This window comes from Argentina anserina, chromosome 7, assembly GCF_933775445.1.
Source record: "Argentina anserina chromosome 7, drPotAnse1.1, whole genome shotgun sequence".
NCBI classification, from domain to species: domain Eukaryota; kingdom Viridiplantae; phylum Streptophyta; class Magnoliopsida; order Rosales; family Rosaceae; genus Argentina; species Argentina anserina.
Window position 1 is genome coordinate 3695716 of NC_065878.1, and position 22999 is coordinate 3718714.

The 22999-nt window shown below is 38.3% G+C and overlaps 4 protein-coding genes across 4 annotated transcripts; all 4 read left to right on the forward strand.

Moving 5' to 3' along the window:
* Nucleotides 1-967, forward strand: LOC126802985 (uncharacterized). The gene has a single exon (XM_050530711.1). The coding sequence runs from the start codon at nucleotides 131-133 to the stop codon at nucleotides 593-595; it is 465 nt and encodes a 154-aa protein (XP_050386668.1). The 5' UTR covers nucleotides 1-130; the 3' UTR covers nucleotides 596-967.
* Nucleotides 787-16472, forward strand: LOC126803425 (uncharacterized). The gene is made up of 18 exons (XM_050531235.1): nucleotides 787-810; nucleotides 898-927; nucleotides 1010-1048; nucleotides 2164-2315; nucleotides 2435-2448; nucleotides 2826-2900; nucleotides 5543-5712; nucleotides 7481-7582; nucleotides 7679-7822; nucleotides 8659-9555; nucleotides 9777-9867; nucleotides 10014-10084; nucleotides 11103-12168; nucleotides 12260-12552; nucleotides 13486-13592; nucleotides 14119-14266; nucleotides 15988-16137; nucleotides 16341-16472. The coding sequence occupies exons 1-18, from the start codon at nucleotides 787-789 to the stop codon at nucleotides 16401-16403; spliced, it is 3636 nt and encodes a 1211-aa protein (XP_050387192.1). The 3' UTR covers nucleotides 16404-16472.
* LOC126802979 (pentatricopeptide repeat-containing protein At3g29230-like) lies at nucleotides 16441-21345 on the forward strand. The gene is made up of 4 exons (XM_050530705.1): nucleotides 16441-18577; nucleotides 19908-20110; nucleotides 20482-20644; nucleotides 21311-21345. The coding sequence occupies exon 1, from the start codon at nucleotides 16737-16739 to the stop codon at nucleotides 18510-18512; it is 1776 nt and encodes a 591-aa protein (XP_050386662.1). The 5' UTR covers nucleotides 16441-16736; the 3' UTR covers nucleotides 18513-18577; nucleotides 19908-20110; nucleotides 20482-20644; nucleotides 21311-21345.
* LOC126803426 (uncharacterized) lies at nucleotides 19323-22213 on the forward strand. Its single transcript, XM_050531236.1, has 5 exons — nucleotides 19323-19326; nucleotides 19908-20110; nucleotides 20482-20644; nucleotides 21311-21459; nucleotides 21993-22213. Exons 1-5 carry the CDS (start codon nucleotides 19323-19325, stop codon nucleotides 22188-22190), a joined length of 717 nt encoding a protein of 238 aa, XP_050387193.1. The 3' UTR covers nucleotides 22191-22213.
* Nucleotides 22214-22999: the final 786 nt, after the last annotated feature.

Consider the following 22999-nt stretch of genomic DNA (forward strand, 5'->3'; position numbering starts at 1 on the left):
CTCACTTCCCACAGTAGAAAACAAACAGATCAGTGCCCATGGCCATGGCCTCAGATCAGATCTCACCCTCTCTCTCAACCACCCAACCCTAACAAACCAACCCTCACAGCCTCACCTCTCAGATCCCACCATGCAAAAATTCAAGCTCTTAGCCACACAATGCGCCGTCGTCACCGGAAAAAGCCCCACCCACAGCCCCACCGCCAGCCCCGTCATCCACCTCCGCCGCCGTAAAACCCTCCGCATGTTCCTCTCCCGCCGAATCCCTCGCCCTTCGGACTCTCCTAACTCCGACGACGACGACGGTCTCGGAGATGCAAATGACCGCCCGCCGGAGAAGAGCAAGGAGGCTCGGGTGCGCCGCAAGCTCAAGGACCTGTTCGTGTCGTCGCCGCCGCTGGAGAGAGGCCGGGAGGTGGGAGACGGAGACCAGCTGGGATTGCTGTCGGCGACCGACGGCGGCGGTGTCGGTGGGTTGGCGAGGACTCGGCGCGGCGGGGTGTTCAGCCGGCCGCTGACGGCGTCGCTTCGTTGTAGATTGCTGAGGAGAGCTTGGCGACCTGTGCTGGTTAGTATTCCAGAGTCGGAGCGGTGAGTGATCGAGAGTAGTAATCAAGGTGTTTCCAGTTTTGTTACCTGGTTCTGATTTCATAAAATTTCACCAAACATGGTAAAAATCTTCTCTGATACGCCTGTAATTAGTTACTATAGTTAATTTTATTGTGAAAACAATATTAACTGCAAGATTTATACCTGCATTTCATTTTCCATTGCAATATATTCATAATGGCCCAAGCATTACAAGGTTCAGTAATGCATTTTCAATATTCCTGATGCCGAATTCTTATCAGTTTGACACTTTTGCCAATATTATCATAGTGCATTGTGGTGTACTAGAACGAAAAGGCTAAGGCAGGGTTGCGAATGGCAAGTGCCACGTTCGGCACTAATGAAGGCGAGTTTTGATGCCCATTGATGTGGAGCTGAAACTCTGGGGGTATTGGTGTAGTGTTTTGGCTGCTCTGGTGGCTTGGCTATGAAGGATCAGGTGAGGTGTGGACATTTTGTGACCAGATGAGACTACAAGGGTTATTATTTTCACACACAGGGGAAACTAGTTGAAGGGTGTCCAAATAAGCTGATTAATGTAGACATTTTCAAGAACGGGATGATCGAGCTCAAATGCTCAATGCCCCTCAAAGAAATGAAGGTAAAATTACAGGTACTAAACTAATCTCCCCATGAGAGAAGATTAAGGAGGACTTGTAGGATATGGTGACTGGTCCCTGGAACAAGATAGGTCGTATCGTATCAGAATTCACACCTAATGTTACATAAATGTTTTCACAACCGTTTGGAAGTGGCCTCTTCTCATGGGACTATTATATGTACACCTTTGCTTGGGCTAGAGTAGAGAAGAGGCGAGCCCCATTGTGTACAGTTTTTGTTGGTCGGAGAGATCCTTGAGAGAGAGAGAGAGAGAGAGAGAGACGATTTTGCCTGGCGGTAAATTTCTTCTTTCACGCTCGTGGTCCTAAACCCGTTTCTTGATGATTTTCTCCACTTTACGAAGTCTCCGAACCGATTGACTTATTTTGCCAAGTGTTTATTGTTGACAACAACCTACATTGGTTTCTCGACTTCACTCGAAATTGAAACCGAAACGCGTAAATTTCCAATTTAATTTCAAAAATAATTTAAATTTCAGGGCTCACATAGATTTTTACATTAGTTTTCAAAAAAAAGAAAGAGAGAAATATTATGCAACTAATTGCAATTAAAATTGGGCTTCTTATAAAAAAAATCACTTTTGACATTTGAAATTAGAAAAAAGTCTAGTAAGATTTCAAAATTATAAAAAACGCAGATGGTTAAACGCCTTAAAGCGTTGCCTGTTGCCCACAATTTTGTTAAAAATTACACGATGTCACTGCTATTAATTTACGAAGAATGCCACTCTCAGCTACCCACCCAAACTCTCACAATTCCATATCGGGTTTCAAACCCTTTTGCTCTCAGTAGAAAAATCCATCCCAACCTCCACTATCGCCTCCGACAGCGATTCTCCTCCCCCTTCGGCTTCTTGGTCAAGAAGGTCGCCTTCGACTCATCCTCCTTTACCTTCACCTTTAATTGGTCATCTCAATCTTGCTCGCGTCGCAGGGAATTGTGGTGACCGCCATTACTTACCATTTGCAAGCATGGGTGATCGAGAAGAAGGATCCGGTTTTCTTGGCTATCTCCACGCCATTGGCGTTGGTCATCACGCTCTTTGCTTATGCACTTCTCCTGGGAGAAATCATTAGTCTGGGAAGGTATACGATTGTGACAATGTTTAATTGATTGCTTAACTACGTAAATATTCATTTGGAAATGTATTCACTGCAGTTTTGGTAACCATGCTTCGTTTCTATTTTTGTTTGCAATATCTTAGGTGGGCTCTTATTGGTTGGAGGGTTGTATAGTGTTTTATGGGCGAAGAGCAGAGAGCAAAGTATAGTTAATGAGAGTTGCTCAGGAGCTGAAGTTGTCAAAGACTCCTCAAAACTGAAAGAAACAAAGGACGACTTTGTTTCTGTAGCGTAATATGTAACATCATGTTCTTGAATTCATATCGATCAGTGACATTATTAATGATCGATGTATACATCAATGAAGATGTAAGCTATGATTTTTGTAATAGTTTTAACTATATATACAGTATACCGTGGTGGATTGGAGAGATCGATACCGTAAATAGATAGTGTGACAGGAGGTGTGATATGAGGTGTGACAGTTAGTGTAATAGGTAGTGTGACAGAGATTGTGACAGTGGGTGTAAATAGATAGTGTGATAGCGGTTGTGACAGCGTCTGTGACAGGAGCTGTGACAGTGGGTGTGATAGGAGGTGTGACAGGAGGTGTGAAATTTAGTGTAGTAGGTAGTGTGATAGTGGTTGTGACAGGTAGTGTGACAGAGGTTGTGACAGTGTGTGTAAATAGATAGTGTGATAGCGGTTGTGACAACGTATGTGATAGCTTTTGTGACAGCGTCTGTGACAGCGTTTGTGACAGGAGTTGTGACCAGTGTTCGAACTATCGGATATATCGGCCGATATTTCGAATCCGATATGATAAGGGCATATCAGTCAAAATTTATCGGTCAACCCATAAATGATGGTCAACGGTCAAATATCGGTCAAACTTTGATTTTTTTTCAATTTTTGTTTAATTTTTTAATATGTATTTCCTCTTTTTTTTTGAAAAACTTATATATATTTTTTCATTTTTTCATATATATTTTAAATATATGAGATGAATTTCAAGGATAAATAATCATTCTTAAATACCTATTTTTATTATTAGATGTCGTTCGTGTACTTTAATTGTAAAAAAATCAAGTATTTATTTTCTTTAGTTTACTTAGTACTATTTTTTTAGTTTATTTGGTACATATTGAAGTATAATTTTATAAATTTTATTAAAAATAAGCAAATCCGATAAAACCGATATATCCCCGATAAAACCGATATATCTCCGATATATCGTTTTACCTCTCGACCGATACGATACCGATAAGCGATATTGTCACGACCCCAAAATTTCGAGTATGAAACCCTAATTTCGAAGTCATGAAAAACTCTAAAACAATCTCAATAAATCGAAATTATTTTAATGTTACAGTGGATTATTTCTGAGTTCAAAATACAACTCAGACAAACCGATTATTACAAACCAAATTTATAATTCGACATTATAACAAATGGAAATGTATAAATCCTCACAAAAATCCACACCAAATTCTCACCACAAGATAGAATAAAAACACTTCGAGTCTTCAGAGTTGTCCTTCGATTTCCACTAATCGACACCTGCAGAATTATCCCATACACCATCGAATAGGTGCACCGGGGTTGTAAACACAAACTCAGTAAGCTTTGCAGCTCGTATGAGTAAAAACAACAAATACAACTCGCTTAAAAATATATATATGAAAATCCACAAATCAACAATTATAAATGCACTCATGACTCATTAGACGGCTCATCTGGTTGTCTAATAATGTGAAAATATATATGCTCATGAGAAGTTGGGCAACCCCTCTGTTTACCCAATTGCATTTATAATACGGGTACTCATGAGCGCTGGTACACATCTGTTACCCTCATGTAGTACGCCGCCAACATTAGACAACCATCTGTCATCCAATATCAAAAATATATGGGTACTCATAAGCCGATAACTCATATGTTACCTCATATGCAGTACCCCGGTAGACAGACTAGAGCTCTAACTGGATCGTAACTTTCGCCCGGCCAAAAGCTAGGTTCCGACATGCCAAACACGTCCGAAGACATAAACACGTCCGAAGATTGGTCCGAAGACATAAACACGTCCGAAGACATAAAACACGTCTGAAGACATAACTCGTCCGAAGACATAAAACACGTCCGAACACATAAACTCGTCCGAACACATAAACTCGTCCGAAGACAATCACGTTTTAACAAAACTCAATGTTAAAACCACGTACAATAATCATCATGTCATATTATACAAATCAAATCACATGCTCGATATATAAATCTCATCACCAAAATGAACATATTCACCACGAAATCATGACAGTATATAGTATAACAAACTATATATATGTACCTATTTACCATTTATACAAATATATATTCCACTATATCATATACATGTCATATTTCATTCTTTAAAATTCTGCATAATCTTGAATCTCCACAAGGGTAGATTCGTAAATGTGAGATTTTACTCACCTTATAATCTCGAGTGTAATTCCACGATTCCGAAAGCAAAATATTTTCTTGAATTATCGATCACCTTGTCAAGATAAGAAAAGAATTTAGAATCGTTACGTAAACCTTAAATGACGAAACAGTAATAATAATTTACTGTTCAGCAATATATGGTTTTACGAAAGTACTGGTCACGTAGTTACTATTCACGTATTTTACTATTCACGTATTAGTGTACAAATACATATTAATTACGTATTCCTGTATGAGTAATACTGTTTACGTATTTCTATACGTATGCATACTATTCAATCGTAAATACTGTCTTAGTAAATAAAAATTACTGATTTACCATTCTGAAATTACTTTTACATTTACTGAACGTAATTTACATTTATAATTACCGTATGTAAAAGAAATTTACATTTACCGTACGTAAATCACTTTTACATTCACCGCACGTAAAAATAAATTTTACAAATTTACTGTTTCGAAAACATTATTCACGCGCCACTCACTGTGGCAGCGCGTGGGGCCCACGCGCCGATTAACCGGTGCGTAGCACGCCACCGCCGCCCCAAATCTCCTCCTCTCCTCTTCCTCTACCTTCTCATGGCCTCACGCCGCCTCTAGGCCACTCCACTGCCCTTCACGCACCGCCTAAGGCGGCGGTATCTTCACCAACTCCCTCCTCCTCCGATCTCCTCCAATTCGAATCAAAACAACCACAAATTCACATCAAAGAATCACAACAACCAACTTAGCTTAACCTCACCTCGATTCGAGCTTGAGAACCACAGGAGATGAGCTTGACAGCGGCGGAGGGAAAACGCAGAAGCTTGGCGACGTTGTGTGGCTTCACGGCGGCGAGCTCGAGGGTTGCAGTGGAGGGTCGCGCGATGCTCTAGGGACCGGCGGTGAAGGCCATGGCGGCCTGAGGAGGGAGATCACCGACGGCGATTTTTATGAGGCGAGAGAGAGAGAGAGAGAGAGAGAGAGAGAGAGAGAACTCGGGGAGAGAGAGAGAGAGAGAGAGAGAGAGAGAGAGAGAACTCGGGGAGAGAGAGGAGGGAGGCGCGAGTGAGAAGAGAAGAGGGGTTTCCAAAAATGGAAACCCTAATCTGAAAAATTCCATTTTTATACTCATTTCTAAAATCGGAAACTAACTTCCGACGTTGATAACTTTCACGTCCAATGTTCGATTTGAACGCGTGACGCGTCTACGAACTCGTATCGACGAGCTCCACAACTTTCGTGAAGGAAGTTTTCACAACCGAGCGACGAAATAAGAGTTGATTCTCACGTCGCGGAAACGTAACGTTTTTTTAAATCAAAGTTCCGATAACGTTTCCGTTTTCGATTTCCGATGTCACAAAGCGGCACAAACACGTTTAATGAATTTCACAAACTTTATAAATTTCAAAACAATCCAATAATCGTTCTGAAAAATCGGGTTATTACAGATATTTAGACCATTGGCTGTGACATGCCGAGAGGAAATGTGGAAATATGTGAAATTTTGTTTAAATTCAAATGAGATTGGTATAAGTATGCTCAGAATGAAGAGAATAGCAGGAATTATGGAACATTGAGCTTCAGTTTCGCCAGAATTGCTTGAATCACCGCCATTGATGGCGGCAACCCTTTGTGGTGGCTGTTGTGCCTTGTACGGTTAGTCCGTTCAGAGTGGGTAGTATATCAAATGAAAGAGGTGAGCGAGATTTTTCTAACGGTACCAATTTCGTCAATATATATCTCCGGATGAGAAAGTTATGGCCGAAATTAGAAAAAGAATAAATAAAAGAAGAAAAAGAGTAAGAAAGGGCAAAATTGTTCGTAAAAAATTTTTAAAGTGATATTTTTCTAATTTTATTGACTGTTTTATAATTTCCACTTAAATGTGATGAATTTTTTATAATTAATTCATAAATAGTGACTGTTTTCTAATATAAATTAATAAATGGTACATTTTTATGAGTTGTCCATTAAAATTAGCTAAAAATGTCTGAGACTTACAACATTGTGTAGAGTACAGAAGAATGTGACCTGACAAAATACAAGCTAGTGCTCGCACGGATGTTTTACATTTTATTTTATTTTTGAAAAATTTAAAATAATTAACCCTAGCACGTGTTGCAGTCGACACGTGGGAGTATGGTTTTGGCGCGAATATCGTTTAGTTATAAGGAGAAGTGGGAGGGAGAGAGTGAGAGTAGTAATGGCTCATCCTATCGCTACCTTAGGGTTTCGTCCGCCTCAGTTCTCCGAGGTACAATCTCTCTATCATTTCTGGGTTTCCCATTGATTGGATTCTAATCTCTTGTTTCTCTTTTCTATCATTTACGACCCAATGTCCCTAAAGTTTCTAGGGGGTTTCCAATCCGTAGAAGCCATCACATTTATGATCTGATTTCTCATATTCAAATGGGTACAGCTTCGAATTTGAGTATGAAAATGCATGTATTGTTTACGACTTGTCGGACCCAGAAGCTGGGGTTGTGTTGTTTTGGTTGGAAATGCTGTAATTCGATGAATCTGTGATCTTTACCAAGTTTAGGGTGTCTTTTCCTTTTCTTAATTAATGTTTAAGTTTCCGAAAGCTTTCTCATGATGAGCTAAAAAGCAAAATGTAATTAGAAATTATTTTGGTAAATCCTTCCAGTGAAGCTTCTCTTTATGAATCCTGTCGCATGCAATTATAACAGAGGTGATGTTTTTCTAATGCGGTAACCATACAGGACTTAGCTTGGGCTCCTGGTTGGCTTCAGCAGCATCAGATAGAACAGTTTGATGAGTGCATGAAAAATCTCAACGGTACCGACTTTGAGCTAGAATGCAAGGTTGGTACTAGACCTGTTCTTGTTCAGATGTCCAGAAGCTGTGGTGTGATTATGTTAAATTGTTTACTAATTCATCTTGTTCACCTCACTGATTAGGATTTGAAAGTCTCTCAAGGGGAAAACAGTAAAGGTAACTATGGCAATAATCTGACAAGGGAGGAAGGTGGAAACAAAAGCTACCACCTATTCTTATCAGGGGAAGACAATACACCAGCTGATTTTGCTTCATCTTCTGGAAATGTAAGCTTATCAATTAAACATGATAGCCAAACTATGATTATGTTTTCTCGTTCAAACAAGTAAATTTTGCTCTATTATGTGCCTCTTAGCACTGTGTAATAAATCTGCAAAGCTGTCAGCTATCCATCATTTTTAGTGCTATATATAGGTGTAGAATATATTTCTCTTGGAATATTCTTTTTATATTGCTTACAGATCTTTTTTTTTTGAAAGGATTTCTTACAGATCTTATAATATGATAGTAAACTTTGTGATAGTAATAATATGATATGTTAACCTAATAGTATGCTATAATTATAGTATATGCAAACCTTCCTTCTTAACCTGAATTCAAGGTTTGTGGATAATTGCATATTTTGGTTTTAAAAAAGGGCTCAAGTCGTTAACAAAATTGACTGCTCTCCTCAAAAAAAAAATTTTTTGAAAAAAAGTTGACATTTTTGCACCTTTCTGCATAAATAAAGACATCTCTTTGCAGGAAACATCAGCTTTCCCAAGAGGGTTAGAATCTGAGTTTCTTCATAGGCTTCAGTTTCTTTTGGGGATGGAGGAATAGTTGTATAGAAAAGATACACCTACAAAAACTTGAAGATTGTACTCTGATCAATTTGGAAACTGATGCTTCATATATACAAAGAGGCCTATTTTGATGTAAACGAACATAATAAGAATTGTTACGCCCTAATTGAATTACGAAAGTAACTAAACTGACCTAATTACTACTTCTGTGGGTATGCCAAGAATAGGTACTCGGCACTCAGGACACCTTTTTTTTTTGTTTTGTTTTTCTTTTGCTATTTTTTTGTAGTCTAATCTACATCTCTTTAATTTATTAGGTTCTACATTTCCATCTTTGTCTTTCATCAACTGGATATTCACATTGTAGCCCAACTCAACTTCCAGATGCTTCTGAAAACAATCTTAAATCCAACAGGGTTGCATCTGTGGAACTACATGACACCTCATTACGTTCAAAGGACGATACTTGTTTTAAAATGGGGGTTCATATTGGTGGGAAAAGTTTGTTACCTCTAAATTCCATTCAGAAATCCATGGAGGATGTTGGTCCAAAACGTCCTTCCAATGACAGGATATCAACAATGCATTATAGAGAAAAGTACAATGTCAAGTACCTCAAAGCAACTGATATGACTGCTGCAGCTGAACTCTCAATTGCAGCATCTGAGGCAATGGTTATACATAATATAGTGAAGCATGGGACTATTGTGGATGCATTGCCAATTGACGTGGTACTTGAAGCTGCCCTTCGGGTAAAGAAAGCACGGTTGGAGTGGTCAGTAGATGCTGTAGACAGCCTAGCTGACGAAACAGACGAGAGTGATACTCTTTCGGACTTGGATGATTTAACAATGGCTGATGTATATGAAGATGTAGGACTGTCTCATGGTATTCCTTCCGATGACTGCACTTTTGATTCAGCTATTTCTCTGGTGAAAGAAACTCCTCTTTCGGAAAACCAACATGAGTGTGTAGACCTATGTGATCCTGTAGAGATGGTGGCTCAACAGCTCAAGCTTGATGATAAGTCTGCTCGAGGACAACTATCGGGGAAATTGTTTATGGATACATCGAATGACAATGTGCCTGCAATATCTTTCAACCACGAGAGAGAAGAGTTCTCCGATGACATTATACCGGGTATAGACATATGCAATGCGACCAAACACAACCATTCAGCTGTGAATAACTCAAATGTTATGACTGGGAAACAGGTATACGTCACTCATTTTCTGTCTTCAACTCTGCTCAACCTATCAATATTAAAGAAAGGTGTATATACTATATAAGGAAAATTTAATGTCTTATCATTTTTGTTTATCGTTGTATAGTTAGCTGTCTTTTTGGTCAGGATCCTCGGCTTTTCTTTGCGTATTTTAAATCAGATTCCTATTGATCAATTTGAACTTATAACAATTAGTCGTGCAACTTGCAGATAATTGGCCCAGGTATGGTAGATGTAACATCTTATCAGCCTCAGAAAGAAGAAGATATTTGCCCCCATGTTTGGAACTCTGCAAATGCTAGTGAGTGAACATTTAATATTCCATGTGCCTCTTCCCTATTCCTAATTACACAGGCATTGGTTGTACCTTTTCGTCATTGGTTAGTTGATTTTGGGGAGTAGTATATGCTTACTTCGATTCTGATGTGTTTCCATGTTTTGTTTAAGGAGAAGATAGGCTATCTTACTTAGTACAAGACAGGTTCAGGAGCCGATGGCTAGGTGGTTGGACAGGCCAAGTATGTGCTCTATTTCTTTTTAAAATTCTTCTGTTTTAACATTCTCAGTCATTGTTATCCCGATATCAAGTTATAACCAAATAGAATTTTGCTACCGTTACTTGAGAGCTTAGAAACTTTATGCCTTAAGTGGTAAGGTTGGATGACTCCAGAATATGTCTCAAGATAAACTTCATATACATGCATGATTGGCTATAAAAGGAAACATGCATGTACCAGAATAATGTTGTTCTTTACTACCTAAAGGTCCTACATTATAGCATATGAATCACCAAGCCATCTTTGAGGATTGTTTTCTCTGCTAAAACCTGACTATATTACTTTCAAAACTCTTCACACATCTAATTCTAGACACTTGTCAGTTGGTATGTTTGGACTATGTCCACCTTCGTCTATGATTGCATATAACTTCACAACATCAATGTACTTTCAGAATCTGCCATATATTCAACCTGGTCTTCTCCGCTATTTAAGCAGTTATACCTCATATATTTCTGATGCCTCTCTTCACCACCCTTTTTTTTTTCCTTCTACATTTTCAAATCCTATTCATTTTCACACATAGCCTTTTCTGTTTCAATCTTGTTGATATTATATGCTGCAGTAAATTTACTACTATTCAATGATAAAGAAGCCACTAGTATGCAGATTCTTGGCCCCACACTCACTCGTAAATGATCAAAAGGGAAAATGTAAAGACTACCACTAAAGTACATTCAAAACCTTACACCAAGTAATAAGTAAGCAAGATTCATTTACTTTTTGGGTATCACCTTTTCTATAGGATGAGCCATGGGAACTCATCATATTGATTTCACAAGCCTTTAAATCAAAGAAGAATCATTGAACTAACTACTTAGTGCTATCCTCCTTGATACAATTTCTTGTTATATCAAGCATAATAACTATTTTGATGGAATATATTTTCACATACTAACACTATTGCCATTGTGTGTTTGTTTTGTTGTATCTGACTCCTTTGTTCTTTCCTTTTGCTCCTTAAATTTCCCATTGGCAGGAAGTATCTGCTGTTGGACACATGGGACAGAATACTAGAAGGATTGTAACATGTTTTGCTGGTGAGACAAGCTATCTCTCAGAATCTGAAGATATTGCTCCAGATGTGAACTCCTTCGTGCAAGTTCATGAAACGGAGTCACATAAAATGTCACAGTCAAGCATACACTCTGATCTTTTGCCTACCGAATGTAATAAGGGCATATTGCTTTCTCAAGATGTCATCAGATCGTCTAGCTTATCATTGGTTGATCCTCTTTGTTCGGTTGTTCCTTGCAGTATTCTTTCAGAAAATGAAGTTTCTACATTAGTACAGACTCACAGGGATAAGGAAAGCCATACTGAAAAATGCTGTAGTCCCACTACAGAACTTAAGATGAGGAATTCACACAAACCCTCAAATCGAGTTATTGAGTTTCCTCATGAGGATGGCCAAGCTACTCCTGCAATTAATGGTGAAAATTCTCCTGTCACAGTTCGAAGGCAGTTTATTTCACTGAAGACTTATAGTACACTTCTCCCAAATCCTGTTTCCAATGGGGAAAATCAGTCAGGTAAGCTAGATTGTGCTCATAGGCAGATCACCTTGGATCAGAATGCGGGTTGCATTAGATCTTCGGATAGATGTTGTAATGTGTCCCTTCCTTTTAAGCACATGTCTGAGTATTTGTCTTCAAGAGATAATATGGAAAATGGTAAAGTCATCTCAAATGGAACTCCAGAGAAGAGAAAATATAATGAGACTAAAGGAGATGGGAATAGTTTACCTGTTCAGGCATCAAAAAAGAGGAGACAGTTTGTTTCTTTTAACCAAAGGGCACACTGCCATCTTTGGGCTGCAAAATCATTTCTCAACAATTCCACTGGGGGGAAACATCCCAAACTGGCTCTGGTGGCAGAAAATGTTGTTGAGCTTCAACGAAAGAAGAAACTCCAGATACCATCTGAATGCAAAATTCTCCATTGCAGAGATGTTCTGGCGAAGAAAAGAGTTCACTTCGCTGAAGCAGAGGTTCAAATTCAGCAGATGGAGAACCCTAAAATGCAAGATTTATCAACCAAAAATCGTAAGTAGTGGCCATAGATTCTCTTTCATCCCATTAAAATTTGTTACCTCACATAATTGTTACTAATTGTGCTGCTATACTTTAAATGTAGGGTTGACTGTTAGAGCTAGTAAAATGTCCAAGTATCCTAACTATTCTAAGATTCAAAATCATGAGAAATGTCGGCGTACCGATTCTCAAGTTGAGGCCAGGAAAAGATTGCTATTTCAAGGTATACAGTTCCTGCTTACAGGATTCTCTAGGCAGAAAGAAAAGGATCTTGAAGGACAAATATGGAAACACGGTGGTATTGTCCTGTTTGACATTCCTTCCCCAAAAGCAAGGGCAAAAATAAGCTTAAGATCTAATGCCAACCAGCTTCCTATTATTCTATGTGCTAAAAAGGTTGGTCAATTTTTTTTTTGGCAAAATTAAAGTGAGCTACCTTGCCCGGTTTCCATTTTTCTTGTGACCTTTCATGTTTAGCACCATGTGTTATAAATATCAATATTTGTTTAACTATCTATTTTTTGCTCTGTTCATCCAGCTTCTTCATTTTTTTTTGTTTTCTTCCTGCGTAACTCTAGACAAAACACTGCAAATTACATTATCTATACCAGAATCACTTGTAGTTGGTTTATGGTTTTACTTATTGGGTTTAGACTCAGCTCATACATTTTCTCTCCTGCATATGCCTCGTGTCATCAGCCACTTTGTGTATTCTCTCTGCCAGTTGTTTGTGACATGCTTTCGGTTTTTTGGTTTTCTAGGTGAGACAGTCTGATATTATGAATCAAATAATTCACAAATGATTCTGGGAAAAGGTTCATACATATTAGGAGCTAGTTTATGCCTAGGAATATTATTATAGTTATTCTAGATACCATGGACATTTTCAGGCGGCCTGACTTTAACCCTAGGCTAAGAAATATAGAACGTAAAAGACCTTGCATTCAATTACTATGAGAGTTGAAAATGACTCTTCATTCAAATACTGCGAGAGTTGAAATGACCTATCAAAGACATGCAAATACATTTGGTGAGTTCATTTAATTTAAAATCCCTTAATCATTATTCTAGTGATTTCAGTGAGTTGAATACAGGGATTAACTCACAAACACAAAAATACAACTTGTTTTTAGTTATTGCATAGCGTATTTGGTGATAAGAGTGCACATCACTACAATGCAGTGATTGGATATTGCTGAACAATCTGGTAGTTATAATGGAAACAGTGCGGCGTAGCTCCCCTTTTATACTGTTTTGTGGTGGCAACACTAGGCTTTACATTGCAGGGAGTGTAATTCTGTTCTCTGACATTTTATCTGTTGATTGCAGCTACAGACAACAAAATTTTTGTATGGGTGTGCTGTGAATGCCTTCATATTAAAAGATGATTGGCTTTTTGATTCAATCTCAGCAGATCATATTGCACCACCTGAGCAGTAAGTGGTGTATATACCTTGGATTTGTTACTTTGGTTAGAGATGATTAAGTTCTGGGTCTTTGTTTTATGCCCACTACTATGGCTCGTAATTTTAAGTCAATCAACATCAGACAGTGAGAACTCTCCCTACCTTCCTTCCAGAAACTGTAACCCATGATTATTTTTTAGTTCCTTTCCAGCTTTAACTTCTGTTATTACTATTGTGTAAATAATGTGGCTACAACTTGTTGTGCACATTGCGTACTAAATAATATTGGTCATAATACCCTTATCTTTTATGAGAAGCAAAATGTACTGATAGGGCAAAACCAGATCGAAAAGTAGTCAACCATGAAAAATCTAGTAAAACCCCACTGAAGTATGAAGGTTAAACCAAAGAATCACTCTAACAATAAATGCTTTATTAGGCACTCTTCGTCAGATATATTACTTCTGTGTAATACTTTCTGATCATTCTTTTTAGGCAATATAGCGGAATAAATTTCTCTGCCTTTGTTTATAAATGTAATCAATAACTTCTGCAGATACATTATTCTGCGTATCGTGGCTGCTGCAGAGAATATTAGCATTGGGAGGTCGCTTTGTTACAGTCGTGATTATGTTTTCGAGAGAGTAGGAATCATGCTTCATGGGAAGCAAAGTTTCTGCTGCAAGTTGGCAAAAATAATTAAGGTAGGTATCACTGTCGATTTTTGATATATATTTTACTTTACTTTCAATTCCTGTTGGTCCGCATGCTTAAATAATAATTTATCCTGGTTAATTTAGGTTAATTCAATAAAGCATCTTATTACATTTCTTTTGCATATAGAACTATTTATGTTATTCTTGTATATGAGATTAAAGCATGTCCAATCACTCTTTTTCCCCAAGTATTGAATCTTAAAGAGAATACACAAGTTTATGGCTCCGTATCTTTTGAGCATGGTTGAAAAGTATCAATATTTTCTCAGGACATGCGCAAAATCACTGATTGTCCTAATTTACCTCGGGATATAGCATGTGAGCTTGTTTTTTCTCAGAGACAATACCATCCTTTGCACAATCACAAAATTGTCAAACTGTTCCTCAATCCTCATCTTCCTTAAAAATGGAAAGATGTAATATACTTTGAAGAATAGAAGATTATGGTATCATTGTTGAAGTGACCATAATTTCTTAACTACCAAGTTAGTTAGTGACCTTAATTTCTTAACTACCATTGTTAAAGTGTGTGATGCGCACCTCGATAGTTTTCAAAGTGTGAAAAAATAACTCTTGTGAAATGCATTGACACTCTGGAACCTGTCTTGTTATAAGATGTTGCAACATTTGGAACCCACTGCTTTTTTTTTTTTTTGCTTCTATTAAGTAGTTGGATTCTTATTTCATGATAAGTTCAATGTTTAGTGGAGAGTGAATGTGATGCAGGAGAGAGGGTAGTTTAAGAAAGAATTGAGTCAACATGCCTAGAATCTGAAATTGAAAATGAACTCTGGCCCATGATTCTTTCACCATCTTTTGACTGCCCCTTGACCAAGGTAATCATAGACTTAAAACCATGTTCCAAGAATACAGTTTTTCAAGCACCTCCATATACATCTTCTTAAAGTAATTTTCTTGAGACAAGTTGTCCAATTTGGATGAGAGCTCCGATTTGATAACCATTATAGTTTCTAAAGGTAATAGAATAAGGAAAAATAGGATGTTTTAGCTCTGATACCAAACTGATCCAGGAGAGAGGGTAGTTTAAGAAAGAAAGAGAGATTTTAGAAGGTAAAAGTAGAATGAGGGAGGTTAGGGGAGAGAAACCAAGGCACAGCCTTCAATATGATCTTCAATTCATTCTAAACTGATTTGAAAGTACAATGGATAACTATACTTATAAGCTTCAAAGACAACTCTTAGACTTCTAGAATACCGTAAGACTATAACTGCTCAAACTTATTGATAATAATCATTAATAGACTCTTAAAACCCTAGACACATAATTATTCTTGTAACTGACTTAAACTACCATGGAGACTTTCCTTTAGACCAAAAAGGGTTGGGCTTAGCCTTTGGCTTCCAAAGAGGTTTGTTTTCCAGCCAACTTATGGCTGCCGTATCAGGTCAGAATAATAATGGCATTCCCTGGGAAAAACAAGTCACTGGTGAATTTCGTCATGACTCGTGGCGCATGTTATTAAGTCTACTACATTGTTAAGCTTTAGTCAGTAACTGATGCAAAAAGCATGGCTTTTGTTAGCCTACTATTGGAGGATAACCACTGGGTTCATATGTATTTTATTCCAATCTTTTGTTTATGAGAAACAATCAGCATGCAATAAAGTTTTGTGATCTTATCTTTTTTCCCCTAAAGACAAAAATTACTGTATCTTGATGTATTTTGTTCATGCGTATGTTTTGTGCAGCATGCAGGTGGGAAGGTTTTTAAAACCCTCCAGAGGTTAATGCTCGATTTGGGACAAGAGAAGATTTCTTGGGGAGCTATTGTTTCTGAGAATGAAAAGACATCACGGCACTTGAGGCACTGTGCAGCCGAACAAAGGATACCGATAATGGTCAGTAAAATTTAATAGTCTTAAAATTGAATTTGATTACTGACTAGGGAAACTTTTATGAAGCTCACAAATTGCCTCAGCATGTTAAAATTTTAAACGAGTCAAGTCTGTTGATTTCATTAGACAATGATTAATGGTTTGGTTTCTCTTCCCCTGAACTTTGAGCTTCAGTATGTTTGAACCGAGTTGATTATTTGTTGCAGCCGGCCAGCTGGATTATTAATAGCTTGCATTTGGGAAAGCGTCTTCCATTTTCAGATGCGTGAACTGAGGAAGAGAAATTCCAGTTTGATAATGATTTACATACAATTTTGAAGTAGGGAACATTCATTGAGACGATTCGTAGTTGTACAACTTGTATCACATGAAAACCCTAGAAACAGATATTTTCGTACAACAAGTGCTTTGGTCTTGAAAGTCTTTCTGAGAAGACCATGATCATATCTACTCCAGCAGTGAATTGCGGACCTGGGTTCATGGAGACCTTGTGCCATTTCGGTGTGGGCTCTGATAACTTCTTCTTACAGGCGAGGAATTATCTTCTGTAATCATATCTCTCCCTCTCATCTTTGATTTCAGAGATTGCTAATGGGTACGCTATGGGTTCTGGGCATGTCCGCAAGTTCACCTCACTCTTACAGTCATGTAAGACCATGAAGCAGCTTCACCAGATACAAACGCAGGTTACTGTCTTGGGCTTCTCCCAGAATGACTACGTCACCCCGAAATTAGTGGCGGCATGTGCGGAGCTCAAGCGGATGGCTTATGCCCGTAAACTGTTCGATCAAATTCCTGAACCAAATATCGCTTTATGGAATGCGTTGCTGACAGGGTATGCGAAGAATGAGGGTCACAGGGAAGTCGTGGCTTTGTTTTGTAAGATGAAGAAGATGGATGTAATGCCGAATCGTTATACTTTTCCGGTTGTGATCAAGTGTTGTGGGAGGCCGAGTAGGTTGGTGGTGGGTGAAGAGGTGCATTGTGTTGTGATCAAATGTGGGTTTAGGGGGGATGCATTTGTGGGGACGACGCTGATCCAAATGTATGCGGCGGGTGGAGTGATTGGAGCTGCTTATAAGGTGTTTGGGGACATGTTTGACAGGAATGTGGTCGCGTGGACTTCGATGATTAATGGGTACATTTCGTGTGGTGATATGGTTTCTGCGCAGCGTCTGTTTGATTTGGCGCCAGAGCGGGATATTGTGATGTGGAACACTATGGTTAGTGGATATATTGCGATGGGGGATACGGTGACAGCTAGGAAGCTTTTTGATAAGATGCCGAGGAGGGATGTTATGTGTTGGAATACTGTGTTGAATGGTTATGCCAGTAATCGGGACATTGAGGCTTGTGAGGATTTGTTTGAGAAGATGCCTGAGAGGAATGTTTTCTCTTGGAATGGCTTGATTGGAGGGTATGTGCGCAGTGGGCGTTTTATTGATGTTCTGGGATCTTTCAAGCAGATGCTTAGTGAGGGTAATGTGCTTCCTAATGGTGCTACATTCACGACTGTGCTGTCGGCTTGTGCGAGATTAGGAGCTCTTGATTTGGGTAAGTGGGTGCATGTATATGCTGAGAACATAGGGTACAAAAGAAATGTTTTTGTTGGGAATGCGTTGATTGATATGTATGCAAAATGTGGTGTTGTGGATAATGCACTCGATGTCTTCAAAAATATGGAGACGAAAGATTTAATTACTTGGAACACGATAATTTGTGGCTTAGCAACACATGGACGTGGGGGTGATGCCCTTGAGTTGTTTACTCAGATGAAGACTCGTAAAGTGAAACCAGATGGGATCACCTTCATAGGCATTCTTTGCTCTTGTACGCATCTTGGATTAGTAGAAGATGGCATGTCATATTTCCAATCAATGGTTAGTGACTATTCAATTGTGCCTCAAATTGAGCATTATGGCTGTATGGTTGATCTGCTTGGGCGAGCTGGTCTTTTGGAACAGGCAGTGGAGTTTGTGAGGCAGATGCCGATAGAAGCAGATGTTATCATTTGGACTACCTTACTCGGGGCATGTCGAATATACAAGAACATTGAATTGGCCGAGTTATGTCTCGACCGGCTCATTGAACTTGAACCGAAAAACCCTGCAAACTATGTCATGCTTTCAAATATATATGGTGATCTTGGGAGATGGAAAGATCTGGCAAGATTGAAAGTTGCGATAAGGGATACAGGGTATAAAAAATTCCCTGGTGTTAGCTCTATTGAGGCCAATCATGGTGTGGTTGAGTTCTGTTCCTTGGATAATAGGCATCCTGAGACTGAGGATATATATGAAGCTTTGGAGGGATTAACCAAACTGCTAAGATCTTTTGGATATGTACCAGACATTCTGGATCTTGGGCATGGAGACTAGTCATAGAACCTGAAATTAGTTCATTTTCTTTAATTCTATTGGATTGCAAGAATCATTATCATAAGGTATGGCACTTCAAAATGTTTATTTTCTGTTCCTATCTTTAGACTAAGAAAGAGCTCAGTCCAATTAGCTAAGCCTTATCAAACTTTCATTGTTGCTCAAACTCTGCTGTCTTGCATTTTTGTGGTGGCTTTGCACTTTTGCTTTTGCTTCTCCTATCTAGAAACAATAAGCTCACCTGTTCAGCCTAAAAAGAGTAAGCTCACCTACATTGCCTCCAATTCTGAAGTTAGTGGATCCTTATCAGTTTGATTTGTTTTTGCAGTTTAGCTTTGTTAAGTTAAAGCCCATTATGCTCCGAGGCCTTATGCCTTTTGACCCTTTCGGAACTAAAACATGAAAGATTTGAGCTGTGGAACAAATTCATTCTTGGATTCTGAACTCTGTATCCCATAAGATGTTATTTGCTTATAATTTGAGTACATTCATGAATATATAATTGAAAGCCATTTTCAGTTTGATGCTCGTGGGGTTCCATTTCAACATGTCTAAACTAAACCTTAGGCTGTCGTTTCATTTTAAAAATAAACATGGAACCTTACCCATCATCCTCTAAAATGAATAAACTAGCTGACATGACATGCTTAGTTTGTTGGTATTATACGTTGTCCTTAAACCAACAATTTTTTGTTTATCTAATCTCTCGTAATCTCTACTTAAATACTAAACCAAACACTTCATCAAGATAAGTGCGGCGCTAAGATATTCATTCTTGATATGCCTAGATGACCAACTAATACAGTGTAAATGGGTGATTAAGCCAAGTGGAATGTACTCTAAGTAAGTTTTTGATTATATATCTCGAGTATAATTAAATATGGTTCACCGATAAGAGTATAAATACAGATGATTATATTTGTTTTAAACAACTAGTATCACATAATCTGGTTTATCTGTCTATTTCATTATGCATGTGGATTGGAGTAAAGTAGTTTAATGGGTGTGATTTGGACTGGATGAAGCGTGGTTTAGCTATTAAACCTTCTATTGCCCAATTCTATCCACTGTAAGAATAAAATTTAAGTGACATGGTTTAAATATATTGATAGGAATCTATAATATAATATGGGGAGTGATTTTGGCACTCATAAAAGTGGAGTACGAGGGATGAAATATATGGGAAAGTGGAGTGCCAAAATTAGCGTCCTATAAGATATTGCTTTAGCTTAATTCAAACAGCTAGTATAGTACATCCTGTGATATAATCCTGACATACCAAATGGGACTTCACTTTCAAGAATTTGTTGTACATGAGAATTCGTCAAATAATGTGACGTGTGTTTTCTACAAAGGGAGCTGTTATGTCAGTAAAAGTTTCTTTCTGATTGACAGGTGACAGGAAAAAGGATTGTCCAACAGCTACATCTGGGAAAACTAGTAGACATAAAGAAGAAAACTGTATAAAAGTGCCAAAAATATATTGGGACCTTACCTGGAGGGCTGTGCTGACAATGGAGTGGATTGATGGAATAAAGCTTACAGATGAAATTGGCCTAAAGATGGCCTTTCTGAACAGAAAAGAACTCATTGACCAGGTACTTGGATGGAATCGCTCCACATCTATCTGCAGTGTCAATTTATGTTAATTTTTGTTTCCACTTTCGGCATTGGCGAAATAGAAGATAAATTGATAGGGCACTAGCAGAAGCAAAATTCAATAATACGATAAAATTTTAATTTTCTAGGTTAAACCTTAGGGAAGTTAAGATCTGTTGATCTTTTGTGATTATATAAGTAGGTTAGTAAAATAACATTTGGGAACTAGTGGCTGGTCAAAGTTTTGCCTTGCTTGAATGTTGATGTGTACTTAAAACACTCCTCTAGCAATTACTTATTAAGTTTACGTTATATCATATATTAATACTGCAGATGATAACGCTTACATTTCCGTCATCTGTCTTTCTAGGGATTATACTGTTCTTTGATACAATTGCTGGAGGTGGGATTTTTTCATGCCGATCCATATCCTGGCAATCTTGTTGCCACTGATAGTGGTGCTCTTGCATATTTTGATTTTGGAATGATGGGGGATATTCCTCGACATTATCGTGTGGGGGCTTATCCAAGTGGTAAGCACTGTTGATTTATTTGAAGCTCAGGGTTCGAGTCTAGATTACCATAGCTCGAGTTCTCTTCAGAAAAATATAATTTGGATTTGAGGTTTGGCATTTTATTGGATTCATTCCCATTTTCTCTATCCATTCTTTTACACTACTGAGTTGCATGGGAGGTCTGGGAACAAAAGTCGGAAGATGAGCTCAATGCTAGAAAGAATCAGGAGAAGTGGATTGAGTGGCCTATTAAGCTAGTTATGTTTTAATTGTTTAACTTTTGGTGTCTCAGTTTTCTTTTCTATTGTTAAAATTTACTTCCTAAAACATTGCAATTGCAATTTTGTTTCTTGTTGGCTTAGGATCTCTGTTCCATTCTTAAGACAATAAACAGTACTTAGATTTCATGTCCTTGAATGTTTTGTTCAACTAGAATCATGTGAAATATAATATTTACAAGCCAGGTTTCCTTGTACCACTTGATGTGCAAATTAATGTGTGTTTTTGCGTACATCCCTTTGGGGAGTTTAAATTCCATAAAATATGTGTGTTATCCATCTTATTTTGTGTAAAGTTTATAGCTGTTGAGCTGTGCATTTTTGTGGTTTCTCTGTCTTGTATATGACAGCTATATCTATCTGCCGGATGATTGGTATTGTTTGTTGACAAGTCTGCTTTTTTCAGCTCGTGCACTTGTTAATCGTGACTCTCTGGGTTTGGCAAATGACTTTCTTTCATTGGGATTTATTCCTGAAGGGGTTGATATGCAACCAGTTGCAGATGCATTGAAAGCCTCCTTTAGTGACAGGAGCAGACAATCTCAAGATTTCCAGGTTTGTGCTTCAGCACGTGTACATATTGATGTAGACCACACATGGTTATTTGATATCTTCGATTATGTTTCGTTTTTGTACATTGGATTGCTAGTGCCGATACACACATATTAGGTCCATCTGATTTGTTCGTTTTGAGTTAAATTGTATGTACCACATTTAGTAGAGATGGCGCGTGCGACTTTGACCTCTGAAAGGGAACCTTATTAGTTGGAGCAAGGGTATTTATAAAAAAACAACAAAAGCTTATATTGTGTGACTATGACCTCCTGGGGAAGTACATTACACCTCAGTTTTTCTCTGTTTACGCTTTCTGTTTGTAATTACAATTTTTAGGTCCCTGTTCAATAGCAACAATTTAGGTGACTACTTAATTATGTAAGCATGTACATGATAACTTGGCGTGAAATTTTGAATATAAATACATCTGTAACAGTGCGAGGGTGTGTGTTTTTGTTGATTTAACTAGCAAAGCAGCACAGTGGTTTGGTTTGCTTATCTCTTTGTCAGACACTTGTTTTAATGGATTTCAGGGAATAATGGACCAACTATATGTTGTGTATGAATTCAACTTCTCTCTTCCTCCGGACTATGCCCTCGTGATAAGGGCTCTGGGATCAGTAGAAGGCACACGGCCAAAGTTCTGGATCCTGATTTCAAAGTTGTTGAGTGCATATCCTTTTGTGATTGATATGAGAAATTTTTTTAAGAGAACTTCTCATACGCAATGATGGATCCATGAGGTGGAATAGGCTAGAACGACTAGTAGGTTGAATATTTTTACGTTTTCCTTTGTTAGTTCATGACTATAGAAGCGTTCATTATACAGACATAATAGGTACTATACCAGCATGTATGGAGTTTTAATAGCTCAGTCGAAGTTAATGTGTCATTGTATCTGATTCATGAGGAGCCATAGACCAAGTTGTTGAACAAGACTCCACTGTTTTTCGGTGTTTTTTTGTTAGAGATGAATTCATTCATTGAAAGCGCACGCACATGTCAAGACGGTCATTACAGATTCACCCGCTATCACATTTGGTAAGATAGACAAGGCTTCATAATGTAAACACCATAGCGATACATGGGATAGACCATCTATCTAAAAACGAAATGCCAACCCCAAACCAAACAAGGAATGAGACTAACACGACAGACAAACCGATACAACTATAATATAAAGAACAAAATAAAAAATAAAAAAATAAAATGAAATAACAGAACTCCTACGCAACCAACAACGGGATTAAAAGGATTAAACACCATCAAATTAAACTCTTTCATTGCCCTTGGAGGTCAGGCTTGGAGTCTTCGCCGGACACTGATAGCTCAAATCCGAAGGCACAAATTTCTTCTTCTCAGTCTTAGGCTTCTTGTTCTGGCTTCCAGGAGGCCTCCCTAGCCTCTTGTAGGTCACCATGCTTGTCCCCCGAGCTTTTCAAACCCTCCCCTAAAGGTGCAGAGGTCGAAGAGGTCGGACGGGCTCACTTGAGGCTCGGCGGTGTCACACTCCCTCCAACAGACTCCAAAATCCCCATAA

Coding starts and splice junctions, on each gene's coding strand:
- LOC126803425 (XM_050531235.1), top strand. CDS start 787: ATGGCCCAAGCATTACAAGGTTCA. Junction 9,868..10,013: donor TTGGAACTCTGCAAATGCTA/GTGAGTGAACAT, acceptor GTTTTGTTTAAG/GAGAAGATAGGCTATCTTAC. Junction 16,138..16,340: donor AACAAAGGATACCGATAATG/GTCAGTAAAATT, acceptor TATTTGTTGCAG/CCGGCCAGCTGGATTATTAA.
- LOC126802979 (XM_050530705.1), top strand. CDS start 16,737: ATGGGTTCTGGGCATGTCCGCAAGTTCACCTCACTCTTACAGTCATGT.
- LOC126803426 (XM_050531236.1), top strand. Junction 20,111..20,481: donor GAAAAGAACTCATTGACCAG/GTACTTGGATGG, acceptor CTGTCTTTCTAG/GGATTATACTGTTCTTTGAT. Junction 21,460..21,992: donor GACAATCTCAAGATTTCCAG/GTTTGTGCTTCA, acceptor AATGGATTTCAG/GGAATAATGGACCAACTATA.
- LOC126802985 (XM_050530711.1), top strand. CDS start 131: ATGCAAAAATTCAAGCTCTTAGCCACACAATGCGCCGTCGTCACCGGA.